This window comes from Protopterus annectens, chromosome 11.part0 (assembly GCF_019279795.1).
Source record: "Protopterus annectens isolate FY-2018-M chromosome 11.part0, PAN1.0, whole genome shotgun sequence".
NCBI classification, from domain to species: Eukaryota; Metazoa; Chordata; order Ceratodontiformes; family Protopteridae; genus Protopterus; species Protopterus annectens.
The window spans coordinates 990,439,855-990,461,891 of NC_056745.1; the positions used below are offsets into that span (position 1 = coordinate 990,439,855).

At 43.7% G+C, this 22,037-nt stretch overlaps 1 protein-coding gene across 1 annotated transcript in view; it reads left to right on the plus strand.

The window, feature by feature from the left end:
* TAF3 (TATA-box binding protein associated factor 3) overlaps positions 1–22,037 on the plus strand; it is a 1,072,471-nt gene that overhangs the window by 1,015,149 nt on the left and 35,285 nt on the right. The window contains exon 7 of the mRNA XM_044088365.1: positions 19,769–19,875. Within this exon, the coding sequence (XP_043944300.1) occupies positions 19,769–19,875 (107 nt within the window). The remainder of the gene's footprint in view (positions 1–19,768; positions 19,876–22,037) is intronic.

Genomic DNA, 22,037 nt, shown 5'->3' on the forward strand with positions numbered 1-22,037 from the left:
AAGAACATAGTACAGTTGTGTACACTTACCATAAATGTAGATGTTCGAGTGTATTCACTGTTGCAGTCTTCTTTCCCTCCCTCCTACCCCCTTGCCCTACCAGGTAGGCTTAGAATTTCCAAATATGACAACTTTGGCCACTTTCCCAGGCTCCATTGGGTTAGGTACCCCCTTTCTTTTTTCTCCTATACTTAACGACAGGCTCCACCTACATGAAGGCAAGAAAATACTGAAGTGATGATGCAGGCTGGCTCCCTTTACACCTGAGCCTACCGACATCAAGGCATCTGCCAGCCTGGGAGGCAAAATAAGTTTCTCTGGTAGTTAGGCTGGCCCAGGGCTTTCACTGCAGGAAACCCTAACTGTCAGGACAGCAAGAGTGAATACACTCCCAACATCTACATTTATGGTAAGTGTACACAACTGTACTTTCCCTAGTCTGTCCTGTCATATCATAATCATTCACTTAGAAAAAAAGTGATGAGAAATGCTGTTAAGTTTGATAATCCTCAGTAGTGATGTCAGTGACTTTTTTTGGCATGACCTTTATGTATTTGTTTATAGTTATATGTTTATACATGTGTTACACCATCTAAGAAAAGTTCTTGCAGAACAATTAAAAATAACTGAAATGACATAGTTTAAAAGTGATATTTTGTGAGTTTCACATCTTATATTCATTCTACCTTCTTCGCTGAATCATCCAGGGTTTCATATTTCCTGGCTTGCAAAGCGCAGCTTATGAATTACAGAACAGTAAAAAATAGCTGAGATGACATAATTTAAAAGTAATATTTTTTGAGTTTCACGTTTTATATTCATTATACCTTCTTCTCTGAGTCGACCAGGGTTTCATATTTCCTGGCTTGCAAAGCTCAGCTAAGTAGTGAAATTGCTAAGTTGTCATCAGGTGTGTTCACCTTCACGCTACAACAGGGTAAGTAGATTTACAGCTCCAGGGATTGAAACGAATGTAAATTTTTATGGCAGTACACATTTAAAATGTTGAGCCTGTATAATTTTATGACTTCACTGGGTATTAAATAGTAAAGAAGAGATCTGATGTTATCTTAGTCAACATTCCTCACGTTAGGGTCTTGGATCCAATATCAGATCTGAACCAGCATACGCAGACAAACAGCTTAGCTCAAGCTCCTCCCCTCCCATGATGCTCTGCTGCCATCTAACCCATCAGATCTTGTTTGCCGCTCGATCTAGACAGACACAGATTGCTTAGCTCCTCATGGGTAGTAAGTAGGTTCTCTGATTTTTTGTGGGGTTTTCCCTCTTGTTTAGGTTTCCCTTTGAGTAGTACTGCTTTGGCTGTTGTTGTAGTTGCTCCTCCCCAATCCCGGTTTTGACGTTTAGTCATTTGGTGGTGATAACTTTATTAAGGTAGTTTCTTGATGTGATTCTTGTTTTGTGTGGATAGTTATTGCCTTTTTGGTTATAGTAGTACTGGCCAGATTATTTGGTTTTGAATCTCCACTTGTGTTTGGGTCCTTGTGTTTGGATTTTCCTTTGGCGTGTTGTTGTTGGGGTTTGGACTATGTCAGACAAACCCTTGGGTTTTAAAAGATGCTCCTAGTGTAGTCGGAAAATGCCTGTATGTCCTTCAAGGATGCATCTGCAGTCCTTACAAATGGGTTGTCCTGTCGTCAGGCAGCCCTTCGGTCGGCCGGATTCCAAAGTCTGGGTCTGGCCTCGGCTGGTGTCGCACTTCACCCGACGTCATAGCTGCAGTTATTCGGGTATAAAGGCATCAGCCGACGCCATTTTCCTCCGTCTTTCTTGCCGCGTGGCGCCCGAAGCAGAAGCTGTTCGCAAGTGCCGGTCAGTCAGAACCAGAGATTACTACTACCGAATACTACTTTGAAGACTTCTAAAAAGTTAAGTACCCCGTTGGGGACTCTTTCTTGCCTCAGCCGATGTCAGAAAAAGTGAATAACTGCTTAACTTGTGGGAAACAAATACCTCATAAAGATTTCCACTCTTACTGCTTACCTTGTCTAGGCCCAGACCACGACGTCGCAGCTTGTCTAGCTTGTGCTTCTTTTAACCGGCGGACGCTTAGACGTCGGTCGGAGTTTGCTGAGGAGTTTTTCGGCTCTGATTTTGCTTATATTATGCCGTCGGATCCTCCGACTTCGCAAATATCTAAAAAACGCAAGGAAAAGGACCGGCACTCGCGGTCCGTGGTTTCGGCCGAAACCGCGGTTAAGCCAACCGCGAGTGTCTCGGTTTCAGCTGAAACCGAGCTAGCGGTTCCTCCTTCAGCCGAAAACTTTCCTTCAGCCGAGGCCTCTTCCAACCTCGTGGAATCGGCTTCTGATATCCCACCTGCTGTTACAGTTTCTCAGGAATTATCAGACACTATTCCCTTGGATATTTCAACCCCTGCACGTGGAGCTGCTAGGCCACCTGCAGCCATGTCCATTAAGGCCTTTGCCAGGGCTAAAGCAGCTAAAACTACTAAATCTGTGCCTGCTAAGCCCCCCTCTCACAGGCCTAGCTCTAGTTCACAAATGCTTAGTTTAGCAGAGGATCTTATCTCTTTAATCCGAGGATCCCAACCTCAACCAGACAGGGCCTTTCACCCGCCTCCAGAGAAGAGGCCCAGAGCTGAGCCCCCTGAGCCAGTGTCTACAGATGATTCCTCTGATGACTCAAATGATACAGACCCTCCAGAGGCCCCATACTCCCCTTATAAAGACTCTGATGGTGAAGAGTCCATTCCTTCTGCCTCTCCGCCTGAGGAATTTTCCTTTGGGGAAACCCTGCATGCTATGAGGGAACAATTTCAGTGGCAGGGCCAGGATTTTTCAGATTCCAGAAAAAGGCTTAGAACTTTTCTGCATTTGCCTCAACATAGGCCTTTAGCCATTCCTCCAGTTCTTTCTGTTGTAGATGATGCATTTAATGATGCCTGCACTGCTCCTGATTCTCTGCCTCCGGCCCCTGTTAAGCCCGATAGATTCTACAGGGTCCCGGACACACATTACCACCTGTATAAGGCTCCCTTTGCAGATCCAGAGACTATCTCCCAAGGACCTAAGGCTGTAGCAGCCTCCTCTACCAAAAACCCCCTCCCCTCTGAAAGGGAATCCAGATCCTTAGAGAGATGGGGTAAAAAACTTTACACTTCTGCTACTCTTTCAGCTAGGGCCTTGAACTGTCAATTTCACATGATGCAGTATCAAGAATTTTTGCTAGATCAGTTAACCAAAAAAGTGTCTTCAGATGAAACAGTAGACAAGAAATATGTGCAGGAAATGGTACATAACATTCAACAAGTCAGTAACCATTCCCTAAAATGCGGCTGTGATGCACTGGAGGCTTCCTTTAGATCAGCCATGACTGGCACAGTCATCAGAAGGCATGCATGGCTAAAAGAACAGGCATTACCAGACCATATCAAATCAAAACTATTGGATGCTCCTATGGATAAGATCAATTTGTTTGGCTCTCCAGCACAACAAGTACTGAAGAAGATGGAAGAGAAGGCAAAATCTGTCCAAACAGTAAAAGATTTCTTACAGGTCCAACCTCCGAGGTTTAGCAGGAATTGGCCCTCCAAGAATTGGTCCTTTCCAGACTCCTCCAGAACTCAGAGAGGCAGGAATAGGCGTTCAAGAGGCAGAAGCCAATCCAGGAGTGCTTACAGAGGACGTCATTGGCAGGGCAACAACCAGCGAGGCACAGCCACAGACACAGCCACCACCACAACTACTGGTCAATCACAGTGACTTGGCTCTGGCACTGCCTACCAGGGAACAACTGCAAGCACCCTTAGGCGGGAAGCTAGCCTTATTTACAACAAACTGGCATTACATCACAAGAGACAACTGGATTTTACAGATAATAGACCAAGGTTACAGGTTTCACTTCCATACTCTACCAGGGAAGAGAGGAATGCCAAACCTACCTCCAAATCAAAAGACGGAAGCACAAAAACAGATATCCCAATTATTAAGGATGAGAGCTGTAGAAAAGGTACCATCTATGGAGCAGAGCAAGGGATTTTACTCCAGACTCTTCCTGGTACCAAGAAAAGAAGGCAAATGGAGACCTATTCTCGACTTGTCCACTTTAAACACATTCCTCATCATTCCAAAATTCAAAATGCTGACCCTACAGCAGCTTCTTCCCATGCTGGGCAAGGAGTCTTGGCTGGTGACTCTAGATCTCAAGGAGGCATACCTGCACGTCCCCATACGACCAAACTGCAGAAGATACCTCAGATTTCTTGCAGGATCAGAGCATTATCAATTCTCAGCATTGCCCTTTGGCTTATCTACTGCGCCCAGAGTGTTCACGAAATGCCTGGCATCAGTAATTGCTCATTGCAGGCTTCAGGGAATCCAAATCTACCCATACCTGGACGACTGCCTGATACAAGCGGACAACAAAAGCAAGCTAGCAGAAGATTTACAAAGGGTCATTTATCTGCTACAAGCCCTGGGATACACAGTCAATATAAAAATGTCAAGGCTGATACCATCCCAGAGAATAACCTTTTTGGGTGCAGAGTTGGACACATCAAGGCAAATGGCATTACTAACAGTAGAAAAACAGGAGCAGCTACCTCTCTACTTCTTGGCCTTAACAAAACAGAACCATCTGACAGCAAGAAAAGTACTGCAAGCCTTGGGCTTCATGGCATCCTGCATAATATTGGTTCCTCATGCCAGGCTGCATATGAGAAAACTACAGTGGTACCTAAGGAATTTATGGTCTCAACACAAGCACAGCTTAGAAACCCAGATTCCCATTATTCCATGCCTGAAGCAAGAATTCCTATGGTGGGCTCAGGCTTGTCAATCAAACACAGGATTGCCTTTTCACAGTGCTCAACCAAGCCAAACCATCACGACAGATGCCTCAGACCTCGGTTGGGGGGCACACATGCTGGACAAGTGCATACAAGGCTTATGGTCTCAAAACCAGCTGCACCTACACATAAATCTAAAGGAAATGCTGGCAGTAAAACTGGCAATTCAGGCATTCAGACCATTCCTTCAACAAGGTCCATTGCTGATAAGGACAGACAACACCACAGTCATGTGGTACATCAACAAGCAGGAAGGCACACATTCGTATCCTCTTTGCCGGATGGCACTGGATCTCTGGAATGTGGCCCTGAGCTACAACATTCAGTTAAAAGCAATTTTTGTACCAGGAAAAGAAAACATCCTAGCAGACATTTTAAGCAGGACTACCATGGATGCCCACGAATGGATGCTGCATCCGGACATCTTCAAAACAATTACAAGAAAATGGGGAAATAGACTTATTTGCATCCCCACGCAATCACCAACTAAAGAAATTCTGCACAAGGACATACCACCCACTTGCTTGGAAGGTGGACTCCCTATCCTTCAGTTGGAAAAACCTGACAGCATATGCATTCCCACCACTTCCTTTGATGCTCAAAGTGCTATTGAAGATCAAAGAGGACCGTCCAAGGATCATTCTGATAGCTCCAGACTGGCCAAGGCAACATTGGTACCCATTACTGAGGAGCATGTCTCGGGAACAAATATGGCCACTACCCCTGGTTCCCTTGCTGTTAACACAGAACAATTACAACAATCTGCATCCAAACCTGCAAACTCTGCAGCTGACTGCCTGGAACATTGCATAAGATCAATTAACCCAAATTTATCCCAAAGGGTTAAAGACATTATCCTTGAGGCTCGCAGACCCTCAACAAGAAAAAATTATTCAGCAAAATGGAAAAGATATCTCATTTGGAATACTGCAAAAGGAGAAGATGTGTCACTGGTAAACATAGCCAACATTCTGGAATACTTGGCAGAGCTCTTCCACACAGGCCTGTCCTATTCCTCCATCAAAATTCATGCATCAGCTATTTCAGCAGAATACGACTTGGATCCTCCTGTCTTCTCACATCCTCTGCTCAGACAGTTTCTGAGAGGAATTAAAAATGTAAAACCTCCTAGGAAGCTACCATTACCAGCATGGGACTTGAACTATGTGCTAGAAAAATTGACACTTCCTCCTTTCGAACCAGCAGCAACAGCAGAATTGCAATACTTATCATGGAAGACTGCTTTCCTGCTAGCAATCACTTCAGCAAGAAGGGTATCTGAACTTCAGGCATTAATGGCAGTGCAACCCTTCCTGATCTTCCATCAAGATAGAGTGTCCATGAGAACAAATCCTTCCTTTATGCCTAAGGTGGTTTCCAGAGTTTCTTTAAATCAGGCTATCCACCTACCTACATTCTTCCCCAACCCACAGAACAGGGAGAAAGACTGCTGCATACCTTGGATGTACATAGACAATTACGCTACTACCTGGACAGAACCAAGGGCAATAGAAAAACTGACCAGCTACTGGTAGCATATGCAACAGGAAGGAAGGAAAAGCAATTTCAAAACAGACAATCTCCAAGTGGATAGGAAATTGCATTAGATTTTGTTACTCCTCCCATGGAAAGAAAACTCCAGAGAACATCAGGCCTCACTCTACAAGGGCTACAGCCACTACCACAGCCTTCTTACGAGGAGTGGCTACCAAGGACATTTTAGAGGCTGCTACTTGGAGCTCCGTGCATACATTTGCCAAGCATTATAATTTACCTTTATACTCTAGATCCCGAGCAGGTTTTGCCACTGCTGTTTTGCAAGGGATCCTAACTACACCATAACTTTATTTTTCCACCTCCCCCAGTTTGGCTATGGTATTCTACCCATTTGTAAGGACTGCAGATGCATCCTTGAAGGACATAGTACAGTTTTGTACCTACCATAAATGTAGATGTCTGATAGGAATGCATCTGCAGTCAGGATTACCCACCCGCCTTCCCTCTGTGGTGCTCCTAGGGTATTTGCCCATCTTATAGCTAGCTGGGGGAATCTATTATGGTGTATTTGTTTGTATATATGTACATACATGCTTATTTTTGTGTTTGCTCTCTAGTATTTGGAATCATTGGCATTTATCCAAATTTAGCCTTCCAAGAGGGCACCTGGCATCTGGGGCAAGAAACACTGAGGAAAATGGCGTCGGCTGATGCCTTTATACCCGAATAACTGCAGCTATGACGTCGGGTGAAGTGCGACACCAGCCGAGGCCAGACCCAGACTTTAGAATCCGGCCGACCGAAGGGCTGCCTGACGACAGGACAACCCATTTGTAAGGACTGCAGATGCATTCCTATCGGACATCTACATTTATGGTAGGTACAAAACTGTACTTTCCGACTAATACGAGGAGTGTCTCTATTGTCTTGGTGGCGACCATCTGGAGGTTGAATGTGATATTTGCGCTGCCTTCAACCCCAGAGCCCTGGTCGACTATGAAACAAATTACTGATTAAAGGCCTGGTTGGGGGGGGGGGGGGGGCCTTGGTCACTGCTACCCTGACCAAAGCGGGCCCTTCAGGGGAGAAGAAAGTTCCTCCAGTTGAGGAGGTCCCTTCCAAGTGAACTCAGCTGTCAGATCCAAAATCCTTGGATCCGACTTCAGCCTGGGCTGTGTCGGATCCAATAGCTTCGAGTCCCACGGTCTCTAGGGAGTCCACCCCTGGATCGGACTGCAGGTCTTCAGATCCGATGTTTTCGGTTCCCACCCCCGGATTCAAGGCTCCCGAGTCAAAACCCACAGATCTGAGGATAGGTGTGTTGACTATAGATCCAACCGTCTCAGATCCGAGAGATTCCAGAGCAGTTGCCTCGGATCCACCGGTTCTATCGGCTCTGAGAAGGTCTGATCCAAGGCCCATGTCGGAGCCTATTGTAGTGGAGGAGTTTCCCTCTGATCCATTGAGAGTACAGCAGATGTTTTCACCTCCTCGCAGGTCTCATTCAAGGGAGCGCAAGAGGAGAGCCTCTGAGTCGAAACAAGGCTCCCCAGCCAGGTCCTCCATCTCATCCAGATCCTCCAGGAGTGTTTTTTCCCATGGATAGCGACAGGATGATGCGGTCCTTCCTGAAAGCTCAGATGGAGTTGGGGCTTATGGCTTCCCCAGCCCACAGGTCGGGGATCCAGTCTCCCACTCACCACTTAACCGCTCCTCATCTGACCTTTGGTTTGGATTCCCAGGGACTGGTGCGCGACGTGGAGGTGATGGGAGTTTCAGGCCCCACTTTGGGTCTCTACCCCAGGACAGACCATCTCGCCGGGTCAGGCTGCGGATTCCAGGGTCCATGGGGTTGGATTCGGGTCCAGGTTTTTTGACCGGTCTCTGCCCCTAGGCACTTTGGCTTTCGACAGTTCTGGTCCGGTGCTGTCCGGGGGTGTGGGGGGTCCAAAGGGATCTACCTTCTGTTCAGCAGTGGTATTATCGGCAGGAGAGTGGGACAGGACCTCCTCCGATTTCTGGGTGGCAAAAAGGTCCTTCTTTGCTGTCAGAGCTCACGGTTATACTACCCAGCCCCAGTATCTGAGTGGACCTCCTCATCCTGCTTCTGGTCAGCCTGTCCAGTCTAGCCTCCAGGGGGGTGCCTCCCCCATAGGTGTCCCCTCCTCTTGTGAGTTATCCCCGCAGCCTCTGGCGGAGGAAGTTCCTAGGAAAAGAAGACATCTTGACTCCCCATGGAGTCTTTAACTGAAGATATGGATGCCGATGAAGGGGATGGGTCCCTGAGATCTTCGCCCGAGGACGTCTCCTTTGGAGATATACTTGAGATCCTCAAGGCCAAAGGCGGTTGGTCTGCCCAATCCCCATCCTCTGAGGAAACCGTATTTCTGGAGGCTTTCGGTTTAGGCCCATCTACCTCTTGGGTGCCCCCCCTGCTGACCCACTTATCAATCTTGTGGTCAGCAGGACTTGGAAGGAGCCAGATACCATGGAGCCAGTGCCTAAGAAAGTGGACAAATTTCTCAGCCCCCCAGCAGATAAAACCTTCTGATCCAAGGCGGTCCTGGTTGATGCTATTGTAGTGGCCGCTGCCACCAAAAAGTAGTTAGGGGAGCAGAGTTCTTCTATCCACCATCCCAATCATGAATCGAGAGCTCTGGACAGATTCAGAAAGCGGGTTTTCGCTTCAGCTTCCTTTAACCTGTGAGTCTTAAACTATCTTGCTCATTTCCCCATCCCCAGAGGGATTTGATTAAAGAACTGTCAACTTCCCTCATGGGGTCCATGTCTGAGGAGGAATTTAAGGAGGTTTCTCCAAGCTGGCCACCCTTCATTTGGTTACTAATTTGTCCATGAGGCTGATTTCCAATGCAGTGGAAGGGTCCTCACGGGCAGCGGGTTCAGACATCGCCATCAGGCGTCATGCCTGGTTGCGCATAAGCAGGTTTGCAGAGGCCTTCAAGACGTCGTTTATTAATGCCCCCTTTGATGGTTCCACTCTCTTTGGTCCCAGCGTTAAAGAGAAGTTGACCCGCAGTGAACAGGAAGGGAAGACATTGTCGGCCATCGGGATCAGATTTGCTACCCATCAAACATCCTTTTCTAAGACCCAAAAAGGGAATAGGAAAATGTGGTTTTGGAAGACGCAATCTTCCTTCCAGGATGTTGAAGATGATTCCTTTTCCAGGGGATGGGGAAGCGGTTTCAATGGCAGACATCATCCTAGGGGCAGAGGAGGCCCACAGAGTCAAGGTTCCAGGGAGCCCTTCTCTGAGAATCCTTTTCAGCATCCCTGAGATGTTGCCCGACTGTCCTTCCCTCGAGGCAGTCAGGGGTCGGTTATCTCTACACCCTCTAGCCTGGGCAAATATTACAAATGATTAGTGGGTGCTAACCATTATATCCAGGGGCTGTTGCATTCCCTTTTTGGAAGTCCCCCGAAAGCCAGAACTATTCTGGATGTGCCACCCAATCAGAAACAGTTGGCCCAAAAGGAGGTTGCGAACCTTTTTAGAAAAAGAGCCATCCAGAGGTTCCCGCAGGACAGAGAGGATCCTAAACCTATTCCTGCTTCTTTTTAGTTCCAAGGAGAACAGGGGGCTTACATACTATTCTGGACCTTAGTCGCCTGAACCTGTTTGTACAGAAGTCGAAGTTTCAGATGGTCACTGTGCAGTCGATTGTTCCCCTCTTGCACAGCAATGACTGGATGTGCTCAGTGGATTTCCAAGATGCGTACTACCATGTAAAGATCCATTGACGGTCCAGTCCAGGAGATTTTTCCACTTTCACTTGGGAGTTGATAACTTTCAGTTCTGGGCCCTGCCCTTTGGTCTCATCTCAATTACCCCCCCCCCCCCTGGGTGCTCACCAAATGCATGGCAGTGGTGGCAGCTCGTCTCTGGCTGCAGGGACTCAAGGTGTTTCCCTATTTGGACAATTAGCTCCTAACGGCCCCTGCAAAGCATCAACTATTGGACAACATTCCCTGTTCCATCAGTTGGGAATAATGGTAAATATGGCCAAGTCCTCCTTGATTCCTACTCATAATCTGGAGTTCATAGGCACTCTGTTGGATACCAGCGCACAGATTGCAGCCCTTCCTCTTCTCCAGGTGTCTCTAATTCACTCCCATGTTCAAGTTCTGCTGGAGCAAAAATGTTCTCCGGCTTCTCACATTCTCAGGGCTCTAGGGTCCATGGCAGCAGCCATTTACTTGGTACCGATGGCACGGTACCAGATGAGAGTTCTACATTGGACCTTTGCAGTTCAATGGTCAGCGTTTCCCCTGTCATTTGCCTCACCTCAGTGTGTCAAAAGCATATTTTGTGGTGGATTCGCTCACCGGACATCTTGGCGGGCAGGTCTTTCTCTCTGCCGATTCCCACTGCCATGGTCACCATGGGCACTTCACTCCTAGGGTGGGGGGGGTGCATTTCTGGGAAAAGACGGTCCAAGGGATGTGATCCCCCTCAGAGACCAAGCTGCACATCAACATTCTGGAGATGAGAGCAGTCCTTCAGTTGTTACAAGCTTTTCAGGATTGCCTCCCTCGGGAACGATTGCTGTTCTATTGGACAGCATGGCGGTTGTCTGGTATATAAACAAGCAAGGGGGCACACATTCTTATCTGCTTTGTCACGAGGCCATGAGGGTTTGGGAATGGGCGATGTCCATTGGGCGCTTTCTCATTGCAACACACATTCACAGAGCATCCAACGTGTCGGTGGACAAATTGAGCAGGGCTATTCTGACCCCTCACAAGAGGTCCCTGAATCCAGTGGTGGCTTAACAGATTTTTCGTCGGTGGGGTTATCCGAGCTGCAATCTGTTTGCATCTCCTCCCAATCACAAATGCAGCAAATTCTTTGCATTGATCCTCCCAGAGGGTGAATCCCCCAGGGATGCCCTTCCTCACAATTGGCCTCTGGGTCTCCTGTATGCTTTTCCCACTTTGCTGTTAATTCCCAGAGTACTTCAGAAAGCCAGACCCCTCAAGATGCAATCGATCTTCATTGCCCCCTTCTGGCCTCGGTAGGTGTGGTTCCCCCTATTGCGGTCTCACTTGAGGCATCCACACTGGGTGCTCGATCCAACTCTAGATCTTATATCTCATCCTTCACTGCTTCCACTCCCGAATCTTCAGACCCTGCATCTGACAGTGTGGTATGGCCACTTCTAGTGATTTTGGCTAAGTTCAGGCTAGCCTCTCCCATGAAGGATATTATCCTTGCTTCCCAGAGGTCTTCCCACTAGGAAGGTATATATTAGTAAATGGAAGAGATTTTCTATATGAGCAAAGAACAAAAATCTGGACCCCTTTATAGCTTCCATCCCTGAAATCCTTCTCTTTCTGACTTCTCTATTTAAGGAAGGAGCCAGTTTCTCCACGATCAAGATTCAGTTGGCAGCCATTTCATATTTTCATCTTGGCAATGATTCTACCTTTTCTTCTCGACTCTGCAGAGCCTTTTTTGAAAGGTGTTTTTCTATTGCGATCCCCTGTTCAGCATCCATATCCTCACTGGGATGTGGCTTTGGTGCTGCAGGCAGTAACAAAACTACCTTTCGAACCAGCTGCATCTTGTGATCTCAAGTTTCTTTCATTGAAGACTGCCCTTTTGGTGGCAAAGTCTCTGAGCTGCTGCTCTTACAATTAAGCCGCCCTACTTAATTTTTCATAAGGACAGTGTGTCTCTGAAACCAGATCCATCTTTTATGCCCAAGATAGCTTCAACAGCTAATCTTAATCAATGTATTCATCTTCCAGTATTTTTCCCTAACTATGCCAATAAAGGGGAATACATTCTGCACACCTTTGATGTTCATCATCAACTTCATTTCTATCTTCATAAGACTAAGGAATTTAGACGTTCAGACCAGTTGTTTGTAGCTTTTTCTATGGATAGAAAGGGCAGAGGAATTTCGAACATTACAGTCTCCCACTGGATTTCGCAATATATTTCCTTCATTTATTCTTTCATTAGCTGTTCCTTTATCTGCACCAGTAAAGGCTCATTCCACATGGGCGGTGTCTACCTCAACTGTGTTTGCAGACCGTCAATCCTTAGATGACATTTGTGCAGCAGCAACGAGGTCTTCTCCTCACACGTTCATCTCCCACTATAAGTTGGATTTGGTTTCTAGAGGAAGGGCTTCCTTTGGCTCCATGGTTCTTTGGCATGTCCTTCCTTGAGACCTCCCAGTATTTAGGTAGCTGGGGACTCTGACCCTAATGTTAAAGTTAATGGAGACCACACTTTTAAATTTATGGTCGTAAGCAGGCTAGTAGAAACAATACAAGGAGGGGATCTGGCCAACTATACCAAAACTGAGGAAGCAAAATGGATGATGAACCTTAGAGCAGACCAGAAACCTGGATTAAATGAAATAGTACCACTCAAACCCATCCTGAAAGGGAAGGGCTGTAAAGAAATAATGCACATGCATCAATCTTGTGTTATTTCACTTTAAAAACTTCAAGCTTTTAGCTCACACTAAGTAAATAGAACATGCACTCTGAATGAGAGGTGTGTCCATACACCAAAACCTTATTGGTTGATTGAATTATTGAGTTGCAGGAAGCTCTTTTTAAATGAAAGAAAGCTGCTTTTTTCTTTAGGATTTGATAAAGGTTCAACAACCGAAAGCGCTTATCCAGACAGCAGGAGCAGGATTACGTTTTACTTTATAAATAAAAGAACTGATTTTAACAATTTCAACCATTTTACTTCCGCTTGGGTGGGAGCAGCAGGTTTGCATTCTACTAATGTGAGGAATGGTGAGTAAGGTAACATTAGATTTATAGTTACTTACTTACCATAACTTGGCATCTGTGTTCTCTGTAGTCACCATTCATTGCGGTCCCACCCTCCAGCCCTCTTCTTGAGAGATTAGCTGGATCTTGGTGGTCCTGTGTTGGTGGTAGTTGTTTTGGTCTGTCTTCTTTCCTTATGCAAACTTGATCTGAGGGGTTAGAGGGCAGCAGAAGTAAGCAACACAGTAAGCTGGTTGCATAAGTGTACACACCCTTAAACTAATACTTTGTTGAAGCACCTTTTGATTTAATTATAGCATTCAGTCTTCTTGGGTACACACCTGCCATCAGTTAAAGAGATTCTGATTCCCCAAATAAAGTTCAGCTGTCCTAGTAGGATTTTCCTGACATTTACTCAGTTGCCTGCTACAGCAAAAGCCACGGTTCGCAGAAAGCTTACAAAGCATCAAAGGGATTTCATTGTTGAAAGGTATCAGTCAGGATAAGGGTACAAAACAAATTCCACAGCATTGGATATACCATAGAACATAGTGAAGACAGTCATCAAAAAGTGGAGAAAATGTGGGATAGCAGTGACAATGCAAAGAACTGACATCCCTCCAAAATGGATGAAAATACAAGACGAAAACTGGTCAGCGAGGCTGCCAAGAGACCTACAGCAGCACTGAAGGAGCTGCAGGAATTTCTGGCAAGTACTGGTTGTGTACTACATGTGACAACAATCTCCCGTATTCTCCATATGTCTAGACTATGGGGTAGGGTTGCAAGACGGAAGCCTTTTCTTACACAGAAAAACATCCAGGCCTGGCTAAAATTTGCAAAACAATACATTAAGTCTCCCAAAAGCATGTGGGAAAATGTGTTATGGTCTGATGAGACCAAGGTTGAACTTTTTGGCCAAAATTCCAAAAGGTACTTTTGGCGCAAAAACAACACTTTGCATCACCAAAAGAATACCATCCTCACAGTGAAGAATGGTGGTGGCAGTATCATGTTTTGTGGTTGCTTTTCTTCACTTGAAACTGGGGCTTTAGTCAAGGTGGAGGGAATTATGAACAGTTCCAAATACAAGTGACTTTTGTCCCAAAACCTTCAGGCGTCTGCTAGAAAGATGAAGATGAAGAGGAATTTCACCTTTCAACATGACAATGATGCCAAGCATACATCCAAATCAACAAAAGAATGGCTTCAGCAGAAGAAAATTAAAGTTTTGGAATGGCCCAGCCAGAGCCCAAACCTAAATCCAATAGTAAATCTCTAGTGTGACCTGAAGAAGGCTATGCACAAGAGGTGCCCTAGCAATCTGACAGATTTGGAGTGCTTTTGCAAGGAAGAGTGGGCAAATATTGCCAAGTCAAGATGTGCCATGCTGATAGACCCCTACCCAAGAAGACTGAATGCTGCAATTAAATCAAAAGGTGCTTCAACAAAGTACTAGTTTAAGGGTGTGCACACTTATGCAACCATCTTATTGTACTTTTTTATATTTTATATTTTTCTCCTAACAGATTTGTTTATTTTTTAATTGAATTGTACAGGTTATAGGTCACATTAAAGGTGAGAAAAGGTTTGAAATGATTTATTGTGGTCTAATTTTTTTATGTCATAAAAACCTGGCATTTAACAACAGGGGTGTGTACACTTTTTATATCCACTGTTCTTGTGTGTGTGTGTGTGTGTGTGTGTGTGTGTGTGTGTGTGTGTGTGTGTGTGTGTGTGTGTGTGTGTACAGTTTCCTAAGAAAGTATCATAATACTGCACTCATTCCCAGCCTGGTGTGCACTGAGGAAGCTGATTGGGATACAAATTCCACAGATGGGGAGAAATTAGTAGATCATACTTTTTTCATATATGAAAGTATGGTGCTCATTCTTTAGGGAAAACAGTCCACTCTTATGCAGTAGCCTTTTGGCTGTATGGGTTGAATCTTGCCTAGAATACAACAACTGTACAGCTTCACAAAGCTTTAGCTCCCTCCCACACCTTCATTCTTACTGCTGATTTATTAGACCATTGGAGGGAAATCAGCAGTCAGAGTGAAGGAATCTTAATTATGTTTTTTGCCTGAAAAGAGAGAGAGAGAGAGCATAGTTATCCTAAACCATTAAAGATGTTAACAGTGATCCAAACTTTATATCCCAATGTCTAACTACATACAACAGAAAGGGGGTGGTGGGTGGTTGCAGCTAATGCAGCAGTGAGGAATTCAGACATGTACAGTACTGGTAAATGCAGTTTACACAACTGTAATATAGATTAGATTAGTACTAGACTAACTGCCCTTGCAAGCTATTTTAAGCCTAGCTAATTATCCCTTGTGAGACTCCAACCCTGCACCTTGTGTTTGTAAGGCAAACACCTTAACCATTAGGCCACCCTCCCAATGTTCAGCATTCTCACTGCTGCAGTAGCCTTTTGGTTGTATGGCTTCATTACCAAAGTCTGTCCATCCTGGGAGGAGGAGGAGGAAGGATAAGGATCAAGGAGCCTCTGGCGAATAGTCCTAGCAAAGCCAGTTGTGGACCTAGAAAAGAAATCCAGCTTGTAATGCTCTGTGAAAGTTTTGTGCAGAGGACTACAATGCTGCCTTTAGAATGTGCCCTGATACTGCCCCTAAACTGATTTACCATGGTGAGTATAACAGAAAGCAGTAGCAGAGGACAACCACCTAGAGATAGCCTACTTTGATATGGGTTGTCCCTTCTTTTCTCTATCATCCTTAATGCAGCAGTAAAGAATTACAGATATCTACTGTTATAGTAAATGCAACTTACAGCTGTCCTTTTACAAAATCCTAGTTGTACTTCGACATTCTTTCGCTATATCTGAATCTCTGTTTTCACTTTCCTTCATTCAGCTGTGTACCTAAAGAGGTCCTTCCTCCTCCTCTTTGATATCTTGTTCTGATTCCTTCTCAAGGATTGCCCTGATTTTTTATGATCTTTAAATTCCTTTTCTTATTTTTCTCATTCTGCTTTCACCCCCCCCCCCCCCCCTTCGTCTTCAGGTTTTTCGGTGATATTTCCTTTTAAATGCATTGTTTCCTCCCTTCTGGTACTTTTGTTTATTTCTGTGTAATTCTTTGCTTGCGACTGCCTGTTAAGTTTGCTTAATCCTAACCCACAAACAATTTTTTCACATACACAGAGTCTCTCTGTCTCTAGTCCCCCATTTCTGCCACATTTCTCCCAGCATATTGTAATTTTCCTTATTGAGCACTTTGATGTCTACTTTTCTCCAGCATGCAGTTATTTTCTAGAATTCTAAAAATTTGTGATGTATTTTGGCTTCTTGCCCTCAGATGTTTAATCTGCTGCTAGACTCTGTCATTGTACTTAAAGATGGCAATATTTACATCTGCTTACTGTGTATCCTGTTTATGTGATTTTCAAATATTGCTTTCTTTCATGACATTTTTCTAAGTTACAGCTAAACAATCAACAGTACAAATAAAACTTTGGATGAAACAACTTAAGCTTGTTGAATACTATCACCCCTGCTACCAGTAAGCACCCCAATGCCATTATGCCGCCTTTGTTTACAAAACTAAAGCAATAATACTTAAGCTTTTATATTTTTACCCTTAGTACAGACCAGGCAACCTGGGTTTGATTAATGACTTGGGCTTCCTGTCATAAAGGATGGGTGTGCCCATCTCAGGAAGGAAGTGTGGGCATAAGGGTGCCTCTTACGATGATCCTTTAAAGAAGGCTGGGGACATAGCTTTGGGGGAGGGCACGTTTCAAAGAATGAAAGGGTGGTTGACTTGGATAAGCTGCTGCAGATGCGGGTCAGTACACTGCACATGTCTGGAGAAGGTTCAGGAGCATAAAGAGGAGTTGGCAGACCTGACAGTAGAAATGGGCAATGTAGTAGAGGCCAGAGGATTAAAGGGGAGCAAAAAAGTGCTCAAAAAAGAAAATTTGTATATTTCTGTGCTGTTGTTCAGTGGATGGCAGAGTGTCATATTGTTAGTTTTCTCTTTATCAGTAGATACCTGTCTGTGGGTCTGGAATTCACTTTATGCCACTACATGTAGCTGCTTGGCTGCCATTGTATTTTCTACTAATTGAGCACCTGTGCCTCGGATAGCAATGAACATGTAGTATTGGTAATTGTCTTGAACATTTTTTATTTATTTATGTACTTAATAGTTAACCAGGTAGGTGGACTAGTACAGTGACCATTTTCAGCCATGACCCAGGCTATAGCAGGTATAACAATTAAAATATTAATGGTACTTGCAGCATTTATTCATACTAATATTATGGATTCAAATGATATGGTAAACAAAACATGAAACTGTGTAAAAGTATTTCATTAGATGGTCATTGTAAAGGAAAGATGGCTAATAGGCGTTCAGTGTCTTTACAACAAATATTGGCAAATAGCTAGAAAGGAAGATTAGCTTCTACCATAATAGGAACATAGAAACCATACTAGACAAGTGATAACAAGGTACCTATGTTGCCCAGCCATAAATGCCTTTAAGCAAACACACTTAAAAGTTCATGTTTCTCTTTTCAGTCATGGAATAGTGCTGACCTCTCAAACTGACCAGGGCTGTACATGATAACCCTGGTTTAAATTTGTATCCACCCATCCAGTCATCAAGATCACTTTTAAAGAGAGTTAAAAGTTGTACTTTGCTTGACCTGTAGTGGTAACTTATTCCATAGGCTGGGAGTATGTTGAGGTAGGAACCTCTCTTTCCAGTTAGGCTTGTTTATTTGTTGGTACAAATTTAAGTCCTTAGTGTGGCTGTTTGTAGAGCCACTGATTTTGCAAAAACTTCTGAGGTCAGATAGGATTGGGTCTTATATGTCTTGAAAACTGAGACAAAGGTCACCTCAAAGCAGCATGGAGGCTACTGAGTATATGGAGAGTCATGCTAAACTATCAGGATAGTTAAAGAATTTAAGGTCTTTAATTTTCTTTTTTGGGTATCTCTGGGGCCTTTCCAGTTGAGAGGCGTGCTTGCAGTTATACATATCAGAGAGGACATTGAGTTTAGTGATGGGTCTGATAAGAGAAGAATACTGCGATGGTATGACTTCTCTGGATCATGAAGATATTCTCATGGAGATTAACTGAGCCACATAGAAGGAGTTCCTGATTATGGTGAAACTTGATGATCGAATGAGAGAGAGTTGTCCACATAAGTGCCCAGGTCTCTTATGACAAAATCTGTATGAAGAGGAGAACCATTCTTAACATATGAGGTGCAAACAGCTTTTTTTGCTTAATGCCACTGCACTGCACTTCTTTGCATTAAACTGCAGACCCTTTTCATTACACCAGGTACATGCATGTTCCAGCCCTTATTAGAGCTGTTGAACAGATAACATTGCCCAGTTTGCAGTCATCATTGTCCTTGTTCGACTACACTTCTGGGATATTGGACTGGGGGGGAGGGGTCTGAAAAATAAATGTCTAACAGGAGAGGGCCCTACACTGGCCCCGTGGTACCCCACTAGTTACAGGTTTATGTTCAGAGAGGGTGCTAGCAACGTTCATGACCTGAGTTTGTTGACTAGACAACTTGCAATCCAGCAGATAACACATTGATTTTGCAGTAAGTTTGTTTAATTTTTAATACAATCATGAGGAATAGTTTCAAAAACCCTGACCACGTCAAGAGAAGCAGTGTATACTGAGTGAACATTTTCCACAGCCACTCTAACCTTCTCAAGGAAGCTTACTAGATTCAGAAGGCAGGACATGCCCTTCACAAGACCGAGCTGATTGGGGTCTAGCTAAGTTAAGTTATGTCTGTAGAAATGATTTCTGCTACAATGCATTCTATGGCTTTGCATGTAAGGTAGATGATGTGCATGGGCCTGTAGAGGGGCCACTTGTCTGTAGGGATGTCATAGTGGGTGTTTTCCAGGCATCAGGCTCAGGCCCTGTGATTAGGCTGACACTGAGCAATTTAAGTAAAGGCTTTGGTAGTGCATACTTCACACTGATGAGACTGCAGACTGCTATTTTGTTTGGTCTCATGGAAGTAGTATTTTCAGTCCTTGACAGGCATTCTTCGACTTGTTCAAAAGTGAATTTAGGAAAAGCTATATTTTCAGGGATACTGGTGGCAGCATGGGTAAGTGAGGTAAATTTAGCTGTAAATTTGACTGCTAAAATATTGACTGTATCCCTGTGATCAGGCTATGTGATATTATTATTGTAGATTAACTCTGTGCATTGCTGGACATTATTCATAAGTTTAATGGCATAACTGAAGAACGATTTGTAGTTTCCTTCGATACCTGTAGCAAACTTAAGCTATTACTCTACTCTACATTTTCTGTTAGTACTCTTAAGTTCCTCAATGACACGATTCATACCTGTGTTATTGGGTCTTTGTACATAGCTTGCACTCATTTGATATTCCATGATTTTCTGTATACCTTGCATCATTTTCTAGGTTTGGCATAGGTTAAGGCTGAAATGAGTCTGTTTGGTCAGTCAACTTAACAAATGAGAAGCCAGTAAAAATTACTGCATGCTAAAATTTTAACCAGAAATTCAAGTATAATCCTTGGAGTTTAGCAGAAGCAAAGACCGGGGAGCATTTAAGTTTTCTGTATATGTTGTATTTTATTTTATGTTCAATGTTTTTGTCTCATTTTAAAAAAATAACATTGAGTTGCTTTTATTCCTAGATTGAGGATGATCTGGGAAATCGGATTTGGATCTGTCCTGGCTGTGAGAAGCCCGATGATGGTAGTCCAATGATTGGTTGTGATGATTGCGATGACTGGTATCACTGGTAAGTGAGGCAGCCATTTCTTCCTCTGAATTTACAGCTGTTTACAAAGTTGCTATTGTATTTGTTCTTAAATGAGCTGTGCTGGTACTACAGATGTAAAGTAAACATAAACGTAAGTGGGTATTTTTATTTTATTGATCATTTTGGTAATATATACCCATGGCATGGCTAATTATAGTGTTGACAAAAGTTGAATAATTAATACAGTGCTCTGAGATTTGGCATCATTGGATGGTGGGTATCTTCTGGTAGGGAAATAAGTGTTAGTTGGAGTGGTAGTCTGTATCTGCATAATAAGAGAAGTAGGATCATACATGACAGATTTAGGAGCGGAGTTAAATTAACAAGCATTTAAACTGGTACATGGGTAGGCTTAGTAAGTCACTCAGCAAACTGTGGTTTCCATGATGTTTGATGGAGTAGTTATTGTAAAATGGGCTTTGAGTATGGAAGGTTCATGATTCAGTGGTGAAAATGATAGATAAAATATAGATAGAAATAAGATAATAAGGGCTAAGTTAGTAAAAAAAAGGTGGCAGTATTACATTGAGTGGTGTTTTAGAGTCTTACAGTGAAATTTGCTTGAACCAATGACATTAATAGAATAACAGCTTCTTGATATTGTGACTGTAATAGGAAGGTGATGCACAGTGAACTGTGAGTGGGATGTAATCATCTTCACCAATCAGGCTCAATGAATGATACTTTCAGTTGTTGTGTGCACAATTGGCAGAACATGGATTCAGTAAAAAACACCACCCCAAAGGAAATGTTTGTTTAGTCCACAGTCCAAGCTGCTGATAAGCAAAATATGCTAGGTTGCACATTCTATAAAATGAGCAAGTAAGATGAGATAAAGTGTAACCCCTTATATATTGGACTGTGTTAAAACAATAGAAAATATAACTAAACTTGGAGGAGAAGGATATACTTTTGGTCACATTGCAGACTATAAGTGGTAGGACTGTGTGGGGTCTATATCAGAAGATTGAAGTTTCAAAACTTCGAATCTGATATGGTCGACACCATATGATCGAAGTCTTGAAACTTAGAATCTTTTAATGGAGATCTCCGTACACCGTGGAAAGGGAAGATGTGAAGTTGTTCAATCTCACCGTTCTTTCTTCACTGGTTCGGAGTCGATCCTCGGCTCCGACACGGCTGTTTAGCAAAGCTCAAAGATTACCAGTAGCTCGAGACCAAGCCCCTTATCCCTTGATGCATTGCTGGAATTACCTCAGATCTAGTTTGCCATGCCACTGATCTCTTGGTTTCCAGTGTTGCTCGAGACTTCATATATATATATATATATATATATATATATATATATACATATACATATATATATATATATATATATATATATATATATATATATATATATATATATTCTTGGATATAGATAGACTGTTTAGAAGTGTTCCCCTTTCCCTAGCTTTGCTACGTTATTTGTGACTTTTTGCTTCTTGGCCATTGGCCTGTTGTAGTTTAGACTAGTTAGGAGTATATATTCTATATTGTATTATATTTAGAGTGGCCCCTTTTGGGCATTTGCTTGTCAAAGTTGTTGATAGTTATTCATAGTTGTTATTTTTCTAATTAATATATTATGTCTGAAGATAAGGAGAAACATCCGAAGTCTGGCTTTAAAAAATGTCCAGACTGCGGACAAAAAATGTCTGTGACAGATGCGCATGTTCAGTGCATTTATTGTCTGGGTGAGGTACACTTTCAGGAGTCCTGCAGTATTTGCCACTCCTTTTCTGCTAGGGTGCTTGCTGAGAGGAAGAGGAAACTCATAGATCAAGGTATCCTTAAGGCACCCCTTTTAGAAGCTTTGTCTCACCAGGATGAGGCCAGCAAATCATCAAAATCTTCAAAATCTTCCTCGGAGTCCAAGACAAAAAAATTTTAAAAAGTGGAATATACTGTGACTTCGGCGCCACAGGCTTCGGAGCTGGGACTCTGGCTTGGAACCAGTCGCTGAGACTCCCTCTTCTCCACTTCTCCAGTCATCACCATTGATGTTTTCTTCCAGGTCATCTGTTAGCCTTTCAGATTCTGATATGGATCAACTGGTACAGAAGCTATTAACGGCACCAGGCCTAGCTAAATTGTTGTTGGAACCGAAGACCACACTTATGGAATTGACTACTCCTCCT